General features: G+C 41.9%; 1 protein-coding gene across 5 annotated transcripts in view; it reads right to left on the reverse strand.

Moving 5' to 3' along the window:
* Positions 1-4052: 4052 nt before the first annotated feature.
* Positions 4053-26278, reverse strand: part of TMEM128 (transmembrane protein 128) — a 36693-nt gene continuing 14467 nt past the window's right edge. The window contains exons 3-7 of one of the 5 annotated variants that reach the window (XR_010561434.1): positions 23661-23822; positions 21795-21904; positions 19922-19949; positions 18360-18390; positions 4053-4101 (exon numbers count right to left, since the gene is read on the reverse strand). Coding sequence is in view for 1 of the 5 variants with exons in the window: in XM_065404750.1 (XP_065260822.1) it covers positions 21805-21904; positions 23661-23822 (262 nt within the window). In the remaining 4 variants the exon portion in view is untranslated. Of the gene's footprint in view, positions 4102-16644; positions 19950-21794; positions 21905-23660; positions 23823-26278 lie in introns of those variants that run through there. The other 4 variants (XR_010561435.1, XR_010561433.1, XR_010561432.1 and 1 more) reach the window with 4 other exon arrangements.

Here is a 26278-nt window from a genome sequence, read left to right on the forward strand (position 1 = left end):
AAGGAGATGCACATCAAAGTCAAAGTAGGAAAACTGGGTGCAATTTTTTCCAGTCAACAATAGCTGCCATTGGGTGTGCAAATGACTGTGGCAACACTGGAACTGGCAGTATGGTAAGGATTGTACATAGCCTGCCATCCTTGTATTGCCTCATGTGTGTTGGCATTCTTCAATATACTAAGCCCCGGACGGCTGCCATGCCGTGCTCATGTGGCCATACTGTTTTGTAACTGGGTGGCTTAAGTCACAGATGCACAAGCTCTGATCTATGTCCTAGCCTGTAACCAGTCCCTTGGGAGAGACCCCTTTAATGTTCTCTGGCCCAAGGACCCACAGGAGCAGTTCCATGGCTTCCAAGACTCTGAAACTAAGCCTTCAGGCATGAGTAATCTCACTCTCTCTTCATGGCTCCCTGCAGTGAATCCAGCCAAGTCAGACTCATGCGGGAGAGACATGTACTTCAGGGTACAATACTCTCAGTATTTGAAGTGACACCAGGCAGCTTTTTCAAAACAAGGTAACAATTTATTAGTGGCCTAGAGATTCTGAAAGTCCTTAGGTCAGCAGAGAGAGGCAAAGGTTAAGATAGAGTTCAGTCTGGCCATCATCAGGGTGCCCTTGAGCCATGCTGCTGTCAAAGCCATCTTGGCTCGCTCTCTGTCTCTGACTCTTTGTCTTTAGTCTGAAGTGAGAGCTGCCGAGTGTCTTCCAACAGCCAACGCTTAACCCATCATTGACCCATGCTGAGTTCACATGTTCCACCTGCTGGAGATTCCCATGGATAAGTGTCAATTGTTCAGTCCTTGGGGGCTCCCATTAACTTGATGGATCCTCCACATTGATATGGGTCAGTTTCAGCCAGTCCTTTAACAACCCATTAATTCCACCTCAGATAGTTATGTGACACAATCCCTCATGTCTCCTGCTCTGCCCCAAGACAGTTGAACTCTTTTGCATGCACTGGGTAGCATTGCAAAGTACAGAGGGAAACTGAGGCACACATAGACATATTACAGAAATTTCCCACATCATCAGAGGTTACCAGGTGGATCATTGCATCATTACTTGATGAAGGGTCAATATTTGAGGAATTCAAAATCAATATTTACATGTGAAATGAATACAAATCAAAGATTTAATATAAATATATGGAGATATACTTATCTCCTAGAACTGGAAGGGACCTTGAAAGGTTATTGAGTCTAGTCCCCTGCCTTCATTAGCAGGACCAATTTTTGCCCCAGATCCCTAAATGGCACCCTCAAGGATTGAACTCACACTGCTGGGTTTAGCAGGCCAATGCTCAAACCACTGAGCTATCTCTCTGCCTCTCCCTGCTACCTCCCTAATTAAGTAACACCTGTGTTTGAAAAATACTTGCAGTCATTACTCAATAAATACAATTAGAAATGTTTCTTCGTGGTGCTGACAATGAGGTGGTAAGAAAAGACTGAGCAGTTGGCACTATGCCTTGTATTGCTCCAGCAAAAGAAGAACATTTCTGGGATTAATATAGCTGAAATACTTGTTGCCATCCATGTTAATTCATTGATGAATGCTTAAAAAATAACAATTATCCTTGGGCCCTTGTTTTGCAATAGCCTCTCCTGAAATCATTCTTTACCTTTTCACTTAACACTACAGCTTTCTGTGATCAGCTTCTTCCCTTCCTTTTGACACATGCTATACTGACTTAGATGGGGGAGTAGTTCTGTTACTAGCTGGGATAGCCAGAATGAGCAAAAAATAGCAATGCCTTCTTTAGAATCTAGTCCTCAAAGAGTTTAAACATCCATTGCTTATTTTCTTCCCTTTCCCCTGTGTTTTATAGGTTTCCTTTGTGTTTGCATAACTTTATGATCATTGTTACCATTTACAGCTGTGCAAGGTAAAGACAATATTATAAATTAATATCTCAACATTTGGAGCATCAACCAATTGCTTGCAGGACTGGGGAAGGAATTTATTCCAGTGTAAAACATTGAACAAGTTGTTTAGGTGAACTGTGGGTGGGGCAGGGCATGTCTCTTTTTCTGTCACATCACATATTGGCCACAGCTGGAGGCAAAATACCAACTAGATTGGTCTGTGGTCTGATTTGGTGTGGGGATTCTTACCTCTTGTTTTTTCTGCATGTGGTTTGTGTATAGCATCTTTTAAACTATTTCAAATACATTAAAATACTTTTCTTTTATTTAACATTCATCTCAAATGTCCAGGCTAGGCCATTCAAATTTTTTTTTTTTACTTTAATTTTTTTTGAGTGGCCATACTGTCTCGCGTTGTCTCAACAATTTAAGATGACAGATCTAGATGCAGTTAAAGCTGGAAAGAAGTGGAAAAATAAAAGCACCTGCCTCATTTTCATGACCACCAGCACTACTATCCAGTGATCTAAACACCCTGGGGATATTCAGGTGCAACATGATTGCTCCTTAAAAGAGACAGCAGACAATATGAGTGTCCTCAGCTGCTAATTAAAATACTGACTGCTGACTATTAAAATTCTTCATATTTTTATCTCCTCTCAGCATCAAATATGTTACACTATTTCTAACTTCAAAATATCCATGGATTATATATACCTTTAATTTTAGCTTTGAAAAGAACCTGGTTACCACTGTGATGGGTCTAGTATAACAACTGAACCAGAATGTAAAAGAAAATAAAAGAGAAGGAATGTGTGAAGAACAGCTGTGGTCAATAGCATTAAATGTAAGCAAAGTATAAATGGATAGGAAGTCAACAAAGTGTAATAGAGGGTAGACATGAAGAGTGAGTAAGAGAAAACACAATTTAGACATGGTGTTAAATATAATGAAGTGGTTGATCAAGAGAGGATTTTGGAAGACTAGCAACAACAGAAAGGGACATATTCATAATGATGGACATTCAACCCACAGATTAACGGCCAATAGCACCGGGCATTGGACACTGTCGGAAGACAGGATACTGGGCTAGATGGATGTTTGGTCTGACCCAGTATGGCTATTCTTATGTTATGTAGATTAGAACTTTGTAAAGTTTCTTCTTTTCTAGTGCCATAACTGTATGAAAAACTATTTTTGTTAAATAATAGGGATTATTCTGAAATACACATAGGCTTCTAATATTAGTGTTACTGGTAAGGAAAATGGAAACATGATTTAAGTGCAGGTAACTGAGTGAATTTTGTGCAATCACCTATTCAGGCAAGTATGATGCAAATGTTTTATGGAGGAAATGATAGTTTAGGTTTCAGAGTAGCAGCCGTGTTAGTCTGTATCCGCAAAAATATATATGCATCCGAAGAAGTGGGTTGTAGCCCACGAAAGCTTATGCTCTAATAAATATGATAGTTTAGGTCTCTCTGTCATTGTTCTCAGATAACAAAATAAATGCTCAAGTAGCCGAGCCCTTAGAGTAGATTGTTTGTGACAAGCCAAGGTGTAAATCTACCCTGTAGTAGCCTGCCACACACTAAGTGTCCATGTGGATCCTACTGACGTACTCTGACAATTCGTTTCAAAATGGAGTAGATTAAAGAACACTGAAGAACTGTTAGTGCACATCAGCAGGGTCCATGAGGACACTTAGTGTGCAGCATGCTAGTGCAGGGTAGATTCATACCCCAGCTTGCTGAGAACTAAATGTTGGTGTAGACAAGCTCTTAAGTGATTTATGAATAACAGCAAAGGAGGATTTCCCACACCACACATCCCTGTCTGATTTTAAGTTATTAAGCCTTACTTTCTGGTCTGCTATAGACTATTGCTAGACAGCCTCTTGTAAAGTGTTAAGAATCTGATAATTAAACAACAATTTTCCAGCTGTGTGATTTCAGGAAAACAATTATTTTATCTGTAATACAAATGCAGTATTGCCAACCCCAAATGTTCAAAAATCATGAGTAAGGCTCACCAAAAATCATGAGATTGGCTTTAATTCATGAGATTATGTAAAAATAATAGATTTGGTATTCTTTTTATTTACCTTCTGCTTTTTGAGCCTTTTATGGTGCACTGGGTCACAGTAAGGGCTAGAAACTTACTTTTTTTTTTTTTTTTTTTTAAGACTGAAGGCTGAAATCATCACATATCCACTTGACTCCAGGAGCTGGGGCTTTAAGGAAAACAATAATTATCATGAGAATCATGACAAAATCATGAGTTGGCAACACTGCAAATGTACAAAATTGAAGAGCGTTGAGCCATAGGAGATTGTTCAATCTACAAAAACAGTGTAATCAACAAATGGTAAAGTTAGACAAGAGACAGTTACAACTTACTTGATTTTTCATTCTCAGTGCAAAGCTATATCTGTCAGTTTATGAACTTCAGGAAGGGCTAAGTCATCACTAATTTTATTTAATTTAACCTGACTTTTAAACAACTATGGAGATGATTTTATACAAGTCATTTCTGCAGGATAAATACTTTAGACAAATAACTATACCTGGTTGAAGAGTTATTTTCTATATATTTGTAACAGGGAATACTGCCCTTTAAGACTAGAAGGGACCAGAAGTCCCCCTTCCAGGAATGCTGGAATAAACAAAGGTCCCAGAAATGGTCTTGTAGAAGTAAAGGAGGAAGAAGTCCTGCAGAATTAGTAGTTATGGTTTTGCCAATCCAACATCTTGCCTTTAAGGGCCTGGGACCAGGAGCCCTGTAGCTTAGAGTGGGGGCAGGGCTCCCCTCTCCCTCAACCAATTAGTGGGAAGCTCTCTGAAAGAGAGCACTATATAGGCTGCCTACCCACTCAGAAAGAACAGGAGGGTGGCTGACAGGGAAAAGCAAGCCAGATCCTGTAGGCTAAGCTACCACTAGGAAGGATGAGAGCTGTAGCTCTGTGTGGGGAGAATAAGAGCTGTGTATGTGGCAGAAAAGCCAGAGATGAGTATGAACTTTTGTGTTGCTGTGCCTGTGATGGACTTTATTTTTTTGGGACACTGAATGCTATTTTGAGCAGTGTTTAGCTATTAAGCTAGCCCCAAGCGGTGGTTGGTGGTAGGCCTGAGAGACTGTAGGGAGTTCCTAAAGGGCCCTGAGGAGGGCACACAAGGTGGATACTAAAGAGGCATCTCTGGCCATTAGGGGGTTCCCATTAAATAGCAAGCCTGTTACAATATTCTTATCTTATAGCTACCATTTAAGTATTTCTAGGACATTGACATACCTAAATACCATAGACTCTGTTCACTAGTCTTCCATATAATATTTTCTATATTATTTTAGCACTGTGGACTGCTCATTTAATCAGGGATTTTAATCATGATTTAAATCAGCAGTCAGAAAACCTTGTTTTAAACTAGTGGTTTTCAATAGGGGATCCCCAGACTATGTCTAAGGGAATGGTTCTCAACCTTTCCAGACTACTATCCCCCTTTCATGAGTCTGATTTGTCTTGTGTACCCCAAGTTTCCCCTCACTTAAAAACTACTTACTTACAAAATCAGACATAAAAATACAAAAGGGTCACAGCACACTATTATTGAAAAATTGCTTACTTTCTCATTTTCACCACATAATTATAAAATAAATCTATTGGAATATAAATATTGTACTTACATTTCAGTGTGATACTTGAGCCTGTTTTTCACTTGTGAGCTTTGTCTGAAGACTGAGCCCCACCGTTCAGGGCCGAAGCATGTAACATTGGCCTGGTCTACACTAGGCGTTTATGTCGAATTTAGCACCGTTAAATCGAATTAACCCTGCACCCGTCCACACCACGAGGCTATTTAGTTCGACATAGAGGGCTCTTAAATTCGACTTCTGTACTCCTCCCCAACGAGGGGAGTAGCGCTAAATTCGACATGGCCATATCGAATTAGGCTTGGTGTGGATGGAAATCGATGGTAATAGCTCCGGGAGCTATCCCACAGTGCACCACTCTGTTGACGCTCTGGACAGCAGTCCGAGCTCGGATGCTCTGACCAGCCACACAGGAAAAGGCCCGGGAAAATTTGAATTCCTTTTCCTGTCTGGGCAGTTTGAATCTCATTTCCTGTTTGGACAGCGTGGCGAGCTCAGCAGCAGTGGCAACGATGCAGAGCTCTCCAGCCGAGATGGCCGTGCAATCCCAGAATAGAAAGAGGGCCCCAGCATGGACTGATCGGGAAGTCTTGGATCTCATCGCTGTGTGGGGCGAGGAGTCCGTGCTTTCCGAGCTGCGCTCCAAAAGACGGAACGCAAAGATCTATGAGAAGATCTCTAAAGCCATGGCAGAGAGAGGATACAGCCGGGATGCAACGCAGTGCCGCGTGAAAATCAAGGAGCTGAGACAAGGCTATCAGAAGACCAAACAGGCAAACGGACGCTCCGGATCCCAGCCCCAGACATCCCGTTTCTACGAGGCACTGCATTCCATCCTAGGTGCGGACGCCACCACTACCCCACCACTGACCGTGGACTCTGAGGATGGGATATTGTCGACGGCCGCTTCCTCGGACATGTTAGCGGACGGGGAAGATGAGGAAGGAGATGAGGAGGACGAGGCAGTCGACAGCACTTACCAAGCTGATTTCCCCGACAGCCAGGAGCTCTTCATCACCCTTACAGAGATGCCCTACCAACCCTCCCCAGCATGTAACCCGGACACAGATTCAGGGGAAGGATCAAGCGGTAAGTGCTTTAAACATATAAACCTTTATTTTTTACAAAACTTGAATATTAAGACTAATAACAATCTGTGATTCATGATTTCTTCCCCCTGGGCGCTTAAGTAATCAGTAACAACTATTTATAAAAAAATCAAACAGTGTCCGGTTGTGCATGATTGTGCTGCCCAAGCTGCTCCACTCTTTAGTCCCTGCTACTGCAGCTAGATGAAAATCCTGTCTATATGTCCGGGGATAGAGCAATAGTCCTCCACGGACATCTCCACAAAGCTCTCCTGCAAGTAATGGGATAGCCTGTTCATCAGGTTCCTGGGGAGAGCGGCTTTACTTGGTCCTCCGAAGTACGAGATGTTCCCGCGCCAGGAGACAAGCAGGTACTCTGGTATCAGTGCCTTGCATAGCATGGCGGCATAGGGCCCCGGTCTCTGCAGGCTTTCTCGAAGCATCCTTTGGATCTCGGTGTCCGGGATCCTCATGAGAGTAATGTCGCTCATGACAACCTGCTTTGAATTAGGTAGGGGACTGTTAGTATTGGGACTGCTTGCAACAAGTTCCTTTACAGAACTGTGACCGCTGGTTTACAGCCACGCGGTGGGGGCGGGAGAGGGCCAGCATCCAGGGATCTTTCCCTGGCACATCCGCGAGGGGGTGGGACAGGGCCAGAGTTCCTGCTTGGCCGATTGCTGGCAGCACAGACTGGCAGTGCTTTCAATGTGAAAGGTGGCCAGTAGTACTCCTAAAGTTTTAATCTGCCACAAGTCTACGGCTTACCATGTTTGCCTGCTACAGAGAGTACTGTGTCCTGCCCCGGTTCCCAGATCGGCAGTGCAAAAGCCCAGGCACTGAAGGCGAGGTTCAAAAATTCGACCTTGTCCTCAGTGCGCATGTGATAGGTGTGGTTCATGGTCTTGTTCACAGAGAAAGACTATGTTCTTGATTCACAACTACATTTATCTTTCGGAGGAATTCACTGCCTTTTCCTCATTCCCACAGCCACATCTGCAACTGTCTCCCAACCCAGCCTGGCATCACACTCCCAGAGGCTAGCGCACATTAGGCGGAGGAAGAAGAAGACGCGAGAGAACATGTTCTCTGAACTTATGGGCTGCTCCCGAGCCCAGGCAGCACAGCATAACCAGTGGAGGGAGAATTTGTCCCAAATGCACCGGACACACATGGAACGTGAGGAGAGGTGGCGGCAGGAAGACCAGCAGGCGACTCAAACGCTGCTTGGACTTCTGAGGGAGCAAACGGACACGCTCCGGCGCCTTGTTGATGTTCTGCAGGAACGGAGGCAGGAGGACAGAGCCCTGCTGCAGTCTATCAGTAACCGCACTCCCCTGCCACCAAGTCCCATACCCCCCTCGCCCAAAGTCCAAAGAAGGAGGGGCGGAAGAGTCCGTGAAAACTCTCACTCCACCCCTGCAGACTGCTCAAGCACCAGAAGGCTGTCATTCCCCAAAATTTGAAAAGTCCTTTCCTGGCCGCCTCACCCAAGCCCCCGTCCAAGTTTCACCCCCCAGTTTCATGTGTGGTTGTTAATAAAAAATACGTTTCTGTTCATTACTGTTTCAGTCATGCTGTTTTGAGGGAGAGTCTGTCTGCAGGGGGGGAAGGGGCTTGGTAATTGGACAGGACAGTCACCTTTAGCAGGCTACAGAGGCGGGGGCAGGTCCAGCAGCAGGGCACATAAACAGTGCAGTGACTAGTTACCCTGGTCAGTCTGGGAGGTGGTTTTCATGTTCTGGGGGGGGCGGGGGGGGTTAGTTGCTCTGTGACTTTGTGGCGGGGGAGGGCAGTTACAGATCGTATGCAGCGGTCCTTGTCCTGGATCACAGAGCCACGCAGCAAGGTGTAACCCTCCTCCCCCTGCCATAAAGTCACATAGCCCCCACATACACGCAGTCCCACTCAGGAGGGCTGGCAGGCTCCGTTGAAACAACCAGTCTGCTACTGTGAATCCTGTCATTCCTGGAGTTTAGAAGGATCATTTGCATCAGTACACTACACCCGCTCCCCACCACAGTCTGCGTCCCCGGTTTCAAAGATTCCCGCGAAAACAGTACTAAAGACAACGGTGTTCAATAACAAAAGTAAAACTGATTTTATTTTTTTGGAAGGGGGTGGAGGGGGTCTGTAACTGGAGAGGATAGTCATCGTTAACTGGGTAAAGAAACGGGGGCAGGTTCAGCTTCTCTGTACAGAAACTTAAAAGTCACTGGTTACCCTGCTCACTGTGGAACCTGGCTTTCAAAGCCTCCCGGATGCACAGGGCGTCCCGCTGGGCTCTTCTAATCGCCCGGCTGTCTGGCTGGGCGTAATCAGATGCCAGGCTATTTGCCTCAACCTCCCACCCCGCCATAAAGGTCTCCCCCTTGCTCTCACACAGATTGTGGAGCACACAGCAAGCAGCTATAACAATGGGGATATTGGTTTCGCTGAGATCACAGCGAGTGAGTAAGCTTCTCCATCTCCCCTTGAGACGTCCAAAAGCACACTCCACCACCATTCTGCACTTGCTCAGCCGGTAGTTGAAGAGTTCTTTTTCAGAGTCCAGGGCGCCAGTGTAGGGCTTCATGAGCCAGGGCATTAGCGGGTAGGCTGGGTCCCCAAGGATCACTGTAGGCATCTCCACATCCCCAAGAGTTATTTTGTGGTCCGGGAAGTAAATACCTTCCTGCAGCCGTCTAAACAGACCAGAGTTCCTGAAGACGCGAGCGTCATGAACCTTGCCCGGCCATCCAACGTTGATGTTGGTAAAACATCCCCTGTGGTCCACCAGTGCTTGCAGCACCATTGAAAAGTAGCCCTTTCTGTTGATGTACTGGCTGGCCTGGTGGTCCGGTCCCAGGATAGGGATGTGAGTTCCATCTATAGCCCCACCGCAGTTTGGGAATCCCATCGCGGCGAAGCCATCTATGATGACCTCCACGTTTCCCAGGGTCACTACCTTTGAGAGCAGTACCTTGACGATTGCCTTGGCTACTTGCATGACAACAACCCCCACGGTAGATTTGCCCACGCCAAACTGGTTCGCGACAGACCGGTAGCTGTCCGGCGTTGCAAGCTTCCAGAGGGCTATGGCCACTCGCTTCTGGACAGTCAGGGCTGCTCGCATCCGGGTGTCATTGCGCTTCAGGGCAGGGGACAGCAACTCACAAAGTTCCATGAAAGTCCCCTTCCGCATGCGAAAGTTTCGCAGCCACTGGGATTCGTCCCAGACCTGCAGCACTATGCGGTCCCACCAGTCAGTGCTTGTTTCCCGTGCCCAGAATCGCCGTTCCACAACATCCAGATGACCCATTGTCACCGTGATGTCCTCGGAGCTGGGTCCCGTGCTTTGTGAGAGGTCTGTGCCCCTCTCAGAGTTCAGGCCCTCACCGCGGTGCCGTAGCCTCCTCGCCTGGTTCATCTGCATCTGCCTCTGGGAAAGGTGGATGATAACCTGCGAGGCGTTGACAAGTGCCACAACTGCAGCGATGGTCGCAGCGGGATCCATGCTCGCAGTGCTGTGGCGTCCGCGCTGTCACTGACCCGAAAAGTGCGCGAACTGATTTCCCGCCGGCGCTTTCAGGGAGGGAGGGAAGGCGGTAGTGACAGACGGATGACGACAATTACCCAAAAGCACCCTCAACCCTTTTTTTTTTTACCCAGAAGGCATTGGCGGCTCGACCCAGAATTCCAATGGGCAGCGGGGACTGCGGGAACTGTGGGATAGCTGCCCACAGTGCACCGCTTCCCATGTCGACGCTTTCCCCGTTAGTGTGGACTCACAAAGTCGAATTACTGTCCTTAGTGTGGACACACAAGTTCAACTTTGCAATATCGATTCCACATATTCGATTTAAGTGAAATCGAAATACCCTCGTAGTGTAGACATACCCTAATTGCAGGGTCCGCTGTGGCATGGGACCCCTGACAATTTCCCTGCCTGTCAACCCCTAACACCGACCTGCACTTGCAATGCCCCTAAACCCATCCCACAACCCCCAGGTTGAGAAACACTGATCTAGATGTTGAGTACCCCCAGAAGACTTCTGCATACCGTGGTTGAGGATCACTGGTTGAAGGGGTCTGTGAAAGATTGTTGTTACCATAGAACAGTGGTTTTCAACCTGTGGTCTGCGGAGCCCTGGCGGTCTGCAGACTACGTATGTCTAAGATTTCTAAAGGGATCTGCTCTTCCATTTGAAATTTTTTTAGGGGTCTGCAAATGAAAAAAGATTGAAAACCACCATTTTAAACAATTGGTTTTAATCTTGCATTTGTACTTCAGTTATTTTCTAAAAAAGGTTCACTCTCATTTAATGGTATAACCATTAAAACCTGCTGATTTGCAACCCAATATTGACTTTATGCCAAATTTGGTAGTTTAGCTACCCAGTAGGAAACACTATATGCACTTATTTTAGGCAATCTAGTTTCTTAACATACATTTATTCCAATTTATTTTTCATTATGTCAGAAAATGGTGAATGACATTTCTTGTTTACTAGGTAACCTTTTACTTGGGATTTGTGGCAAGCTGTCTTTGGATGGAAATTAGAATTCAATACATACATAAACATTTTAAATTACTTTTTTAGTTAAATAAAAGTACCTTAAATGTGCAGATATACAAGAAAAAAAGCAAGTTTATCAATATTTTCTCACTTAAAACTGATTTAATAAACAACGGAAATATTTACTGTAATTAGTAATTGCTGGATTGTTTCATCAGCCAGATTTTCGAAGATATTTACATACCTAAAAATGCAGGTCCAGATCCACACAAAGATTAGGCATTACTGTGATCCAACCCCACCCACCCCCTCAGCTGCCACCTAACCCTACAGACTCCTAAATTCACTCAGTGCCTAAAATTTTGTGGTAAAAGTTCCTTTGGTGCCTTAGTTTCTGCCTCTGGGCATGCATATAATGCCTTACACTAGACATCCAGGCACCTAGATCATGCCTAAGTCCCAACTCAAGCCCCAAAGCTGGTGGAGATAGGTAGGGGAACACCTTTCTCACCTGCGGGGCCCCTTTCAAAATCCAAGAAGAGATAGTAGTGGTGCCTCCCTTATAATTTAGCCCAGCAGTTAGAGCACTCAACTAGGATGTAGGATACCCCTGTTCAAATCCTGCCTCTCAGAGCATCCTAGTCATTGGGCTGAGGGATATTCTGATATGGGTCTTTCTCAGTCTCTCCTGCTGAAGTCATTCCACTTTGGATAAATACTCTAGTGAGTCATTGGGCCAAAGAGAAAGTGACTGACCCCAAAGCCTGCTGGTTATGACACTCACTTGGAACATGCATGATCTAGTCTAGGGGTGGGCAAACTATGACCCGCGGGCCGCATCCAGCCCGCGAGCCATTTTAAGCCGGCCCGCTAGCTCCTGCTGCGGGGGCTGCACCACGTGGCTCCTGGAAGCTGCAGCATGGCCCTCCTCCGGTGCTCCACTGGGGTGCAGGCTCGGGGGCTGCACCATGCAGCTCCCGGAAGCGTGGCATGGCCTGGCTCCAGTGCTCCAGCAGGGGAACAGGGTTGGGGTCCACTCCACGCGGCTCCCAGAAGCCACGGCATGGCCCCGTTCTGGCTCCTATGTGCTCCCATGGCCCCCTCCAGCGCTCCAATGGGAGCTGCAGGGGCGCTGCCTGCGGATGGGGCAGCATGCAGAACCACCTGGCTGCACCTCCGCGTAAGAGCCGGAGAAGGGACATGCCGCTGCTTCCGGGAGCCCCTTGAGGTTAGCACCACTGGAAGCCTGCACCCCTGAGCCTCTCCCCATGCCCCAACTCCCTGCCCCAGCCCTGATCCCCCTTCTGCCCTCCAAATTCCTTGATCCCAGCCCAGAGCACTCTCCTGCACCCCAAACCTCTCATCCCCAGCCCCACCCTAGAGCCCACACCCCCAGCCAGAGCCTGCACCACCTCCCACACCCTGAACTCCTCATTTTGGACCCATCCCAGAGCCCATATCCCCAACCAGAACTCTCACCCCTTCCCACACCCCAAGCCCAATTTTGTGAGCATTCATGGTCCACCATACAATTTCTATTCCCAGATGTGGCCTTCGGGCCAAAAAGTTTGCCCACCCCTGATCTAGTCCCTCTACTCCAACGACCTGTTCATTATTTACACACACAACAGCTTCAACAGGCGAGACAGAGACCCACATCAGAACACCCTCTAGCCCAGTGCTTCAAGCACATTTGTGAGAGGTAAGGATTTGAACAGGCATCTTTCTCCAGACCAGGCAGAGGGGGGAAATTGAACCCAAGTCCTCCACATCCCAGTTGAGTTTTCTAAAACTGGGCTAAAAGTTAAGGAAGACCCCCACTACTTGCAACCCCCCAAGCCTAGACATCTAGTTCTAGTATGTTCACAGCAGTAGATCCCAAGCAGAGGGAAGTGCCTACGTCCAGCCTGGGTGTGAGGCAGAGGACACATCCTGGCCTCCATCTCCCCATGGCTGGCTTAGGCAGTTCCCCACCGAACATGCTGGATTTTATAGATCCTGTTCCCAGGTACCTATCTAGCCCCATGCATCATAGAGGGAGCTGAGCCTCTCAACACCTAAGTTCCTGGGAAGACATAATCTGCTTAGGCACTGCAGCCTAAGAGCCTAATTTTCAATCATTTCAATGGGAGACAGACACCTAACCTGCTTAGGCACTTTTGAAAGTCACATTAGGCACCTCTCTACATCTTTAGGTGCCTAAATGCCTTTGAAAATCTGTCCCCATGTCATTCAAGTTTTCAGAATTAGCAGACCACCTCTTCTCCCAGCTGGTTTTTATTCATATACTGGAAGAGGAAAACAAGCTTTCCTGCTTCTTCACCTCCCAATTGGTTTCTCAGTTTGAATTAACTAGTCTAAATGAAGAAAAAACTCTCTGCCCCTACTAGCTAAACTGAAACCAAATTAAGATAGACAAAAGCTTTTCTGTATAGCAGAAACTGAAAATACTTGAGAAAAATGTAAATACCAGCATTCCCTCCATCATAAAGGATGAAAACATATCTACTTAATGTAGTGATTACATTGTGACCTTTATAAAGCTTGTGTTGACATCAAAAGTTAAGACGTTTTAGCCCTGATTGTTTCTAGTTTTAAAAGAAATCAGCACCCTTTAACTCAGTGGGTCTCAAACTTTTTTACTGGTAACCCCTTTCACATCGCCAGCCTCTGAGTGTGAGCCCCCTAATAAATTAAACACACTTTTTAATATATCTAACACCATTATAAATGCTGGAGGCAAGCAGAGTTTGGGGTGGAGGTTGACAGCTTGCAACCCCTCATGTAATGACCTCACGACCCCACGACCCCCAGTTTGAGAACCCCTGCTTTAACTCATTAAAGTTTGAGGACTTACTGATGAAGTTATTGTTAAAATAATTTTAATAGATTATAGTAAATGCACACCTCAACACAGGTTGTCAATTTCAGGTTTAAAATGTTTAAGAAAAATTTGTTTAAATATTTAATAAATACACCCTGCATGTTAGGCAGAAAACACCACCTTTTCCTCCACACCCTTCAATGTTATACCAACTGATTCTGTCCAGCTGTAGTCTATTTTAGAGGCAGAGGCTTGTCTACACTACAAATGCTTGGTGAGTACAGCACTCTTCAGAACTGAAATTGAGTACATTCCACAATTCAAGAATGGTGATAAATTCTGAGGAGAACCAGCAGAATGATTGAAGGATTAGAAAATATACCTTATAGTGAAACTCAGGAAGTTATTTAGCTTAACCTTCTGTTTCTTAAGGGGTGATTCAAACAGTCTATAAGTACCTACATTGGGAACAAATATTTGAATATTTGCTCTAATTTAGCAGCCAAAAGGTACAAGATCCAATGGCTGGAAGTTGAAGACAAATTCAGACTGGAAATAAGGCACAGTGAGGATAATTAGCTATTGGAACAGTTTACCAAAGGCCACAGTGGATTCTCCATCACTGGCAACTTTAAAAAAAAATAAAAATCTGATCTTGATTTAAAAAAAAAAGAAAAAGATATACTTTAAAGGAATTGTCTTCAGGAAGTTCTATGGCCTGTATTATACAGGAGGTCAGACTGGATTCCCTTCTGGCCTTGGAATCTATTAGCTTGTCATCAAAGTCTAACATTTACACAACTGTGGATCTGCAAAAAACCCATGCCTGCTGGCAGCAGAATTTAGCTTCTAAAATGTTTATTTACAGTCCAAAACTTACTAAGACATTCACAGCCAGTGTCTTAACAATATTTCCTATCACTGTGATGTGTAGACTACCAGTACCTATCAAAACACCTAAACAAATGCAAGATGGGTGAGCAGCTAGGACAAGTATTTCATAGGCTTCTACATGTCCATGTGCAGAAGAGCTCTTTTGCAGTTGGGCAAGACCCTGGCCTCAATGAATTTGTCCCAAGTGGTTATACAGAGTATTTATAATAGCTCAGTGTCTGTCAACATAAGCTAGCAATCAAGTTTTGGTAAATCAGGTATTCTAACCATTTAGAATTCCAGACCCAGTTCAAGGAGGCAGTTGAGCATATGCCTTGCTGTAACCTACTCCTCATCATGATTTGGGTGTAAAACAAGTCATGGAGGGAGTGACCTCAAACTTGAGGTATAAGTTTTGTTTTGACAGTCCAGCCCAGGAGGCTGCTGGTTAGTGAACACTTCATAAAATTTAACTCCAATGAAGTTTGGGTCATTTCCGAAATCAGTACATTTACTGTCCTCTGCCATCAAAGATGGCTTGGAGTGCCCTCCTACTAAGTCTAAGTGCAGTATTCAAAAGTTATAAGCCCATTATATTAATTTAGGACTATATGGGCCCAAAGAGTTAAATGTGTTAGTATAACCCTGAAACTGTCCAACACTAAACAAGATTCAGGGTTTGGTATCCCTTAGCCTGCTTAGAACCATGGCACTATTAAAAATCTATTACCCTTTAATGAAAGTACAGCGAAGATAGTCAAAGCATTTAAAATGTAGAGTATTAATAAGGGGTTCATTTTAACAACCTTTTTTCCCTTTCCATTTAGCAGGAGAGCGCTTTTAGAAAGATCTCTCTCACACCTATTTTTTTTTTTTTTTTGGTGACAGTCTCCCTCCTGATATTACAGATGGCCATAACTGTCCTTTTTGGGGAAAAGAGGTTAGTTGAGATGGGCTGGAGCTGCTGCTGCTAAACTCTAATCGTGTTTCCTAAAAGGCAAAACAAGACAGACAGACAGAGAGAGGAATGAGCAAAGATAGAAAATGTAGGTTTGGTCTCTGACTTTCACGTGCAACCTCACTGCTGGAAAAATGCCGGCACAAAACGGGGTCTTATTAGCCACTTTGATACCTGGCAAACTTATACCAGCGTAGGCTATTTAGGTGCTGCCTTTCTGGTCACAGACTTACAGCAGTGGTGCAAAATATGCAGCCTTGACCAGCTAAGACAGGTGTTTTAGACAGAAGAAAAGAGGAGAGGGTACAAAAGAGAAGAAACAAAGCAACGCGTGCATGCACATATGGGAGACAGACATCACCCCTCCTCCCCAAGTGGTGGTAGGATTGAGCTGGAGCAGGTAGGTGTGGAGATGTCTTGTGTCCCGCTGTCTGGCCCAGACTGGTCAGAACATCTCTCAGGATTAGGATAAAGATCTGGTGTCCTAGAAAATGGTGGTAGTGGCAGCAATGATGGGGAAGATCACTCCTTCCTCTTCTCTTGTTTTTCAGCCAGCCAGCCAGCATTTCCCTCAAAGTTGCTTTTTGAGGCCCTCAAAAGGGAGTGATGTGTGAAATACTAACCAGATAGGCCTAATTTTCAACACATCAATTTCAGTCCATTGATTTCTGGTCCCACACTCGTTTGTCAGGTATGATCTTAACACAGTCCTTGAGTTATATCAGTAGGCCTCTTTGTTTGGACTAATTTCATCTGCTCCCCCAACATTTGTTATAGGTTATTATAACACTTTATGAACTTTCACTTATTTTACAGTTGAGCTCATACTTAAGGTAAATTCATAGGGCCCAATTATTACAACATACCTGCTTCACAAATCGACATGTTAATGGTGTTAGAGAACACAGTAATCAGATTGCTTAAACAATTAGGTATTGAAAATGAATCAGTCATCTGTATATAAACTTTATTAAAAGCTTCCAGTCAGAACAGCTTTGTAAAATTAAGTGTGCTGCATAGTGTTTTATTAATGCAAACATACAATTTAAGATTGAAAGTAACCAATTTATGTGCTTGATGTATACGACAGAACTACTATACCTGAGCAATAATATATTTGAGGCATCATGATAAACAAAATACATCTCAAATTTACATATATACACAAGCAGAAACTGTAGGAATTTTTTAAACAAGAAAAGTTGAAAACCCTGAACCTCTGGAAAGTCTCCCTTTTATTATTTGAGAATATTTCTCGCTCTCATTAGATCTGAAAGGTTAGAATTAAAAAAGAGACTTACTCAAGGATCAACTTATTGTACCAGCTAGTTCAAATAATACAAATATAATTTTAATTTGATGGGTCACTTATGTTGTATGCTTTCAGTCAGGGCCGGTGCAAGGATATTTTGCGCCCTAGGCAAAACTTCCACCTTGCACCCCCCCCCCCCCCCCCCCCCGTCCTCCTCCCCCGGAGCATCGTTTATTATAAACTTTCAAAAATGAACACTACATAATGTGGCATTGTTCATTAGAATTAATACACGTTTGGCTTGAAAATTTATTAATTTCATTATTTAGTCTACATATCTATCTGCCATGAGGCTGCATCAACTGAAAATGAAAAAAAATGAAATTTTATTCCTATCAGTTCTTTTTCTTGTTCACTATTAAAAGTAAAGGATAGAGAATACATGTCACTTACTAACTATGAGTCACTATTTGAATTTCATCAAATGTTTGACGTAAACATTAAGAGCTCAATGTTGATTGTAATCAGAAATACACCCTTTTTAGTCACGTATACTTCCTTCCTTCTTTCATATCAAAATCTACTACATTTTATTCTACCTTTAGAATATCCAATTATTGTTATTAATAACGTTTATAAAATTAGAATGGCAGATACTCCGTCATACAACAGACAATATCAATATGACAAATTTCAATAACCTACACACGCATATTCGCACATGATAAACATACACACCTCTACCCCGATATAACGCTGTCCTCGGGAGCCAAAAAAATCTTACCGCGTTATAGGTGAAACCGCGTTAATCGAACTTGCTTTCAATGCCAGAGTGCGCAGCCCCGCCCCCCCAGAGCGCTGCTTTACCGCGTTATATCCAAATTCGTGTTATATCAGGTCGCGTTATATAGGGGTAGAGGTGTACACTCAAATACTTAACATACACACACAATTGACACAAAGTATTAGCGAAATGATGCAGCAGCAATTGCCAGTCTTAAATCTGAAACAACTCAACAAAAATAGTTAGACTCAGTCGACAACCTCCGAAAACTAGTAAATTTAGCATTATAAACAGTACGAACAGTTTACATTCCCACTGTTGCATGACTAGTTGCCTTTAAATTTATATTAGTTGCCTTTACATTTACAGTAGATTTCCTTCTTGTTAAGAAAGGAAAGGGAAATCTGGTTAATAGGCACTCTTCCATGTAATACACAAAAATAATTTAACAGCAGATAGCGAGGAGGAATGGTGAATACAGTGCAATTTAATTCCCCAAATCTTGTATCAGAGAAGCAAACAAACATCAAGAGAATAAGTCGCACTTGTACTTTTCATAACTTACTTTCTCTAGGAAAGATCTTAAATGTACATGTCTGAATTGGCAAAAAAACACAAATATGTATTAATACTTTATGGATCAATAATTTTTCTAGACATAGGACATATTTTCTGTTGCAGCATGGCTGCACACTGCTGGCAGAATCTGGCCATAGAGCCACGGGAGGGTCACACCAGCAAAGGGGGAACCTCTAGTAGCACCCATTCATTTGAGATGCTCGAATTTATGCCAGGGATACTAAAGTGGCTAACAATGGTACCAGGATCAAGGGTGTGCAAAGGTGAGGTTTACACCATCTTTGAAGGCCTCCTCCCATACCTGCATGTGGCTTCTTTGCTATTGCAGATGATCTGGCCCCAAAATTTTAATGGAGGTACAGTAACAGGCAATAGAACAGAATATTTCTTTAAAGATCAAATACGGCATACCAGAAGTTTATAAACATTGTCAATCTAGACTGAGCCTGATTCACGGATTCCAAATACCAATAACTTAGCAGAAGATACACAAACAAAAATTTAACTGACAGACAGCCAGAAGCTCATCTCTTTGGGTATAAGCCTGGGTTAGAATTGCCATCTATTGTAGGATTACTTTTAGAATTCAAATGGAATGAATAAGGTTTAATTGTGTTAAGTGGCACAACATTTAAATCAAAATCTTAAGTGGTTCCAAGTCAACTGATTATTATTTTTAAACAAAATGCATTTAAGAATACATCCCTCGCTTGTTACCTACCTTTGTAATACTATACATAAACTTTGTCAAGAAATAGTTAGCAGGGTCATAAGTTTTGGGTCACTAAAATAGGTTCTACATTACTGCATTTATACTTTGATAAAAGTCAAACAACTGACTGACAAGCTATTGTCTGAGCTATTACACAACTTTTGAGTTTAAGCAGAGATTCTCAGAATTATCATTTTTAAAAGGTATGACAGAGCACGGGAATTTAGTTTAAAAGGAAACTGTTGCCTTATAATTTGAAACAGTGAGCTCTTTACATACAAAGCTTATGGAAACAAAACTTACAAAAATATTGGAGGGGCAACAGTTTTCAGTCAATTTCAAATTAGACTCTGCGCACACACTTATACTGCACTATGATTTGATGAGTCTGCATCATTAAATTCAGTACACAATTCAGAGGTTATGTTCTGAATTCACTTGCGCTGTTCAAGTTGAAAGTTCTCGTCAATGTCAAGTATTCAGAAGAGATGTTATCCAACTAACTTCCCATTCCAGACATCTGCTAGTAACAACAGTCCCTTCTATGACTCTTTAGTGACACCTTAATTTGATCAGTTCTTTAACTCAATCTAGTAGCTTCTGAGCATTGCAGCACGTGCACCCCTTTTCCCCCTACAAATTCCAACAATAACATGGCTAGTGACAGATGGAACTGGCATGAATGTTGAATTGATTTGCTTTTGTAAATGTGAATCAGACTCTTACTGTGATATTAAAGTTTTGAAATACAATATTGCCATGTTTTTCAGCAGAAGTTCACAAGGAACCCATAGTATTTAAAGTTTGCACACAGTGTAGCGAATCAAGTTAGTTACCTCCTTGCAAAGGCAGATTTCTTGATACCTAGAAACTCAAAGAAAAGTAAGGATTAGTTATATTATTTTATTTCTTTTGTGCAAACAAAGCAAAACCAACATTACATATTGTCAGAACTATTAGTTATCTCAGATGTGGTAGCTTTAGAGTTAGAGACCGAGACTGAAAGAGTACATTACATTCGTCATCGCTGTGTTCACATAAAGGCATGCTGGCCTTCTTAAAGTGGGTTTACAAGGGCGAGGGGGCAGAGGACAGGCTAACAAACTAGGCTGCCCTGTAACAACAGTCAGCCAGCCAGTGAATCAGCTTCTCTAGGAGGGGAGCTATCATTGGATAATCCAGATGTCTGTTGCACAGGGCAGTTAATAAAGAACCAGGCTAAATGGCAGAGGGCCTCTTTCTTGGCTCCACCAGCTGGCATAAACTGTTTGCTGAACTGACATGGATATATGTGGTTTGTGTTGTGCAGCTTGGATTTTTTGTTTGTTTGCTTTACTTTACTTTCAGAGGATCACAATTTTGGGTTGTACAGCCTGTCAGATCCCCTTTTCAGGAGGGTAGTTACTGGGGTGGTTGTCTCAAATCTGCAAGGGGAAATTCTTTTCCCTTAGAAAAGGTGGTTCACTTGCAGAAAGCATGAGCCACCTCATGAGGCTTAGTGGTTTCTCAAGCCATTCTGGATTGCAGACAAAGAAAGGCTATTGTTTAAGTGGGCAGGATAAGACCTAGGAATGGAATGCACTGGATTTGAGCATCAAAAAAGGGGAGAAATGGTAAAAAATGGGTGTCAATAGTTTTCTCCTTTTTCCTTTGCTACTAGGACAGATTGCCCCCAGAAGTAATCCTGTTCTGATTTAATAGTTTCAGCCACTTGGCCAAAAGTTCCTGATGTCTAAATTCATTGGTCTCTATTGCTTACAATCCAGACTGACAATGTTTTAGGTAAGGGCGGAAAAACTCCCCTCAGTTACCAGAGCATGTGGAATATGGGAAATAAGATACACAAGTACGTGGGAGAAATGAAGGAGGAAACCTAAAAGTTTCCCCTGTCCTTGAACGTGAGGTGCACAGGATGGAAAAAGGTTTAAGTGAAGAGTTCATGTTGCTTGAGGGAAAAGAAAAAATACTGCAATGTTCTTCTCAAGTCACTAGTGCCCTAATACCGCATTTACAGGGATCACTGGGAATTTTAGTAGACTTTGGGCCAAGTTTTTCCCATGAGGTAACATTTTAGTTAGGGACTTTGTTTTTTACATATTTGCCAATATATGTATTAATTTTAAGGCTATGTTAATGGCATATTGGGAACTTAATTTTTCCAGAGGTTAGCAATAGTCCCACCTCACTCCAATGCTCTATAGAGAGCATGCTTTGCAATCCCTGCTTTTAGTCCCCATCTCTACCTGTAGCTGCCGCCACTCCTTTCAGCCAGCTAAAATGCCAGCACAGCCTTCACTCACTCTCAGTCAATCAGCGATCCATCTCCCTGACAAGGCACTTAATCCTATTCCACAGTCCATTTCTTTCCTATGCTATGGCCAAAGCACCACAGGACACACACTGATATACCACCTACCCAACATTCTACCCCACTAGCACCAACACAGCTGTGACAAATTCCAACCCTGGCTCATTCCTGAAAGTTGAAAAACAATTCAGGAATGAAGGGGGGAGAAGGGATTAGTTTATAGCATGTTAAAACTGGATATTTTGCATAAGGACTAATTTACAGACAAGATATATTGACTAAACTTGTTAGAGTTCTGTTTCTTGCATTTTTGTTAGAGTGCAATTGGTTTATCAAATGAAAGTTAGTATAATTCAAAAGACAAGTTTGTGGATGTACATAGATATTTAAAAATGTGTTACCTTAGGTGACTCATCCCAGCAGTGACACAAGCATCACAACACCCATAAACTGAGTGAACAGCAACAGAGGGGTGAGAAATGACCATACAGGCCATAAGGCAATGTTGAAACTGGAAATAAAAACAAGAAGAAGTTTAATTTTTTTTTAGTAATTTTAATGTCATGTACTATATCCTGCACATATTTGGCATATTGTACCAGAAGTAAGATTAAGGACTCTACACCCCAATCTTGAAAGATCAAATTTATTTGAAAACAGTATTGTAAAAAAGTCTCTCCTTCTTCTACACAATCAATTTTGTTATGGTGTGAAAGACAACTCTATAGAAGTGGCACCATGTTATTACACACCTGTGACACAATTCCTTGGTTTACTAGAAACCCTCCCAACAAAACAGCTATTAATTTTTGTCCTATACAACAAATATTACAGCCATGGAAGAGAGAGCATCAGCATAAAGAACTTTTAATTGTCTGTGTTTATGTAGGAAATAAGATGAGCAATTTGATTTTCAGATAGTGTTCAGGGCTGGCAGTTATGAAAAGCTTTTAGATCGTCCAGCTAAGCAGCCTTGATCATGAATTAACTGACAAGAGAACTCCAAGATATCCTTATACAACCTGAGAATAAAATTTGATTTGAGCAACAAAAACAGAAATTCTAAGCCAAGTGTGACCATTTTTCTTCTTTCACCCTTCCTTTTGTTCTCAAGTTTTGCAACAAATGTGTCATAAGGTCACCTATTGGCACTGTCTGAAAACTCATGCAATAGTGAAACTTTCAAAATTGGCTCCATCTTTTTCTAACTGAATTGGAAAGCAAGGAATACACAAACTTCTTGTTTTGCAGATTTCTTTTTCTGCATCCATGCACAATTGTTATAGACTGGGAATAAGAGTTTAGCATTATATAAAGCAAGGTGTCAGGCTGTAGCATTTCAGTAAAAGCCAAGTTATAAATGCTTGAAAAATAAGCTTTCCAAAAAAGTCACAGTTCAAAGTATATATTGAAATTTTTTTATTTAAGCAGTGTTCTGCAAGTTTGATAAAAGCTATCTGTACTGACCACCAGTCTGGCTATAAAGCAATTTGAGGTAGTTTCCACCTTGAAAAACAGTTGTACACAGAGTATTTAGTTTTGTCCTATCTTCTCAGCTTTATTTTTAACAATCATCTTTAATTTAACAAAACCAGGGAAGGACTTTTCTATCTTCGTAACACTTGGAAAAAATAGAAGAACCAATACACCTAGAAGTGGACTTAATATACAATTTCGAGCATTACTGGCCTCAGTTCCAGTCTGCAATCACAGCTTTCCAACAATTAGGAATTCACTTTTTCAATAAAAGGAAAATGTAACCAAAAAATGATGGCAGTATGATGTCTAAAATTTTTGTTTCAGTAGTGGTTTATTCTCTTCATAGGTTTACCACCTTGATCTGGCATTTTTTACTACTTTCTCAACAATGTACTCTGTTGTATTTTTGATATAAGACATTTTGTTTTAAGGTTTTTAGAGACAAGGCCAGGTCTACCACCTTTACTTAAAAAAAGAATTACCATATATAAAGGCCCTTTGATTTACAGGAGACTACTCATGAAACAAGGTCCTAGTAAACAGGAATAAGGGTGGCAGAATCTGATCCATGGTCTCCAAGAATATTAATGGAAATAAAGACTTTATGCTAAATAGAACTAATTCAGGATGTGAGCAACATTACTGGACTTGACCAAAATCTACAGAAGTGACCATTCGATCAGTGTCCACTAGTGCTTCTAAATTCGAGAGGCTGTTGGCATTATCACTGGTAATCCCTCTTCAGGTTTTGCAAAAGTTTTATGTATTTCTGCAGCACTTTAACTTACCAAACTGCTGCTGCAATAAAAGTGGCAGTTGTGACAGGTATCAGTACTGGATACTGGGCATCATAATCCTCAATTCCACAATACCATTCTAGATATATTATGCAGTAAAAAGCAATAGCTAAGCTTGCAACCAACAAACAGCTGCCGAGAACAATGCACCAACTGCAAAGAAATAAACAAATTAAATACAGCAAAATTTCAGTTTGCCTGTTATTATCCATCACTCTAATTCACAGTAGCTCCTTACTTCATAGATTTTTATTGTGTTGTAGTAAACGCTGATGTTACTAAGAGTACATTACTTTCACAAAATACAATACATCTGTATAAAACAAAGAAATTACTTAAGCATATCTTATGATGCATGATAACAGCAAGAATACTGTATCACAATAATTCACAAAATTCAGTTACTTTCAGTGAGTCTCAGTAATTAGGGGGAATTAGTGAAGATCTACTCTGCAGTGTATAAATGTACTGGAACAATTATTTTTGTTAGTCAAGCGTTGTCAACAGATTAAGAGAGTCCTAAATAGTTAGGCTCATGCCAGGTCTACACTAGAATAGATTTAGCTATATGGACCAATCCAGCTTAGACCTGCAAAAAAAGTGCTTTTGCTGGTATAGCTTACACCAATCGTCAGAGTGAAATAAACTGTACTACCAAAAGCATTTTTATGCCAGTATAACTGGATCTATTCTTGACTTTTGCTGATATATTTCTGAATCAGAAACAAAAAACAAAACAAAACAAAAAAACACAACCCCTTTAAACACCCCCCATACCGATATTGCTATATTGGCAAAAGTATTTAGTTTAGATCTGGCCACATTCCCAAGCCAGAGGATAACCACTACATTTGTATTTTATATGACAGTTTATTGTGTAGTTTTTATATAAAGTGAAGTTCTGAGCTTTTCATTGAACATTATCAAACAGAAGCCCTTCCTGAATTAACTAAAGTTTAACTCCACTTAGTTCTGCAACCCTTGGAAAAAAGTTATCTTTTTTAAATACACAGTATTACCTTGTTTTCAATTGCTAAAACACAGTATTTTCTCAGATCATTCTCACGCTGAAAGTTAGTTAAATGTTTTAATAAACTTTCACATCTACAAACTCATTACAGGAGTCTAATAGAGTCAAACAGTTTAATATACTGGCTAAACAAAACCATAAGGAAAAATTATTTCAAATCCAGGCATAACAGTGTATGGAACTCAACGGTACGGAACTTAGAAAGCTAACAAATTATGGACTATAGGTGCCAATTTTTAAAATTATTTTCTGGTGAAATATGTCCAAACAGAGTTCAGATATGCTCAGCTTCACAAATGAAGTGAATTTATATCACCTCAGTTGAAATTACTAAACCACAACAGACAGCAGAGCAACTGTCTTTGTCCAAGAGATCCCCTGCTCTGAAATATTGTAGCAAAGCTCTTAGATGTGCACTGGTAGAGACATGGGGACACTTGGGACCTTATTCTGCAAGGAGCTAAGCGCTCTCAAATCATGGGGGACTGAGAACAGCTCAGCACAGAATTGGACTCAACCACATCTGGGGACAGATTTTCAAAAATGCTCATCACGCATCAGCCCAATTGAAAACAATGCAAAAGTGTTAGTGCATTCCTATAATCTAGTTAAGTCTTTCTACTCTATTTAGGAAGAAAGTTATTGATCTGATCCTAAACATAATTTTTAAAATTTAAAGAAAAAATATACACATCAGAAAAACAAGTTCATATTACATTTAATTACCTTTTTTATAGTACCATAGTGGTACTTTATAGCTCTGCTCTGTAAATTTCTCTGTTATATGGATTTTAAATCTGTTCATATGTGTATGCATGGATGAGACAAGTTAAGTGAGTGCTAATCAATGATAAATTGGAAGTTCTTATCAGTAACAATTATCTGGTTGCCTGAAACATAAAACTATCTAAAATTCACAATGTTTGTAGACTAATCTTTGGCAAAAGATTAAGCCACTGTAAGCAGCTACTTCATTAAAAAATAGCTTACCACCTCTCCTCACCATGAGAGCAATATTCATAAAGAGCCCAGAAAATATCAGCAACATTCAAAACTGATAACCTAGTAAGACACACACATGATGAAGGAAAACTATTTGCTACAAATTAATTATTATGACTGTCTGCTATATGTGCAATATATGGAATTTACAGCTTAGCCCACATAATATCAGGTAAGAATTTCTCCAATATCCCAAAACCTCTCAACAAGATTAGTTCATAACTTGTGTTACCCATATTTCAAACCAGCTCAAATCTTTAGAGCCCTGCAAATCTGTAGATATCCATTTTATATCCGTGGATATCCACATTGGTGGATGCAGATATCCATGGACCACGTTTACAGATAGGACGCAGATACAAATTTTGTATCCGCACAGGGTCTAAAAATCTTTACTCCAATTTAACTGTAAAACTGGTAATTCTATTGATGAGCGTGCAGTCTGCACCAATCCTGCAAATATGCACTTTATTACTAAGGGCAGTCCAACTGAACTCAACGGATTATTCATAGTAGTAAAGTTTAAGCACGTGTAAGTGTTTGCACAACTGAGGCCTTATAAAATACTTAAAAGACC

The sequence above is a fragment of the Emys orbicularis genome, chromosome 5 (genome assembly GCF_028017835.1).
Source record: "Emys orbicularis isolate rEmyOrb1 chromosome 5, rEmyOrb1.hap1, whole genome shotgun sequence".
Taxonomy (NCBI): Eukaryota; Metazoa; Chordata; order Testudines; family Emydidae; genus Emys; species Emys orbicularis.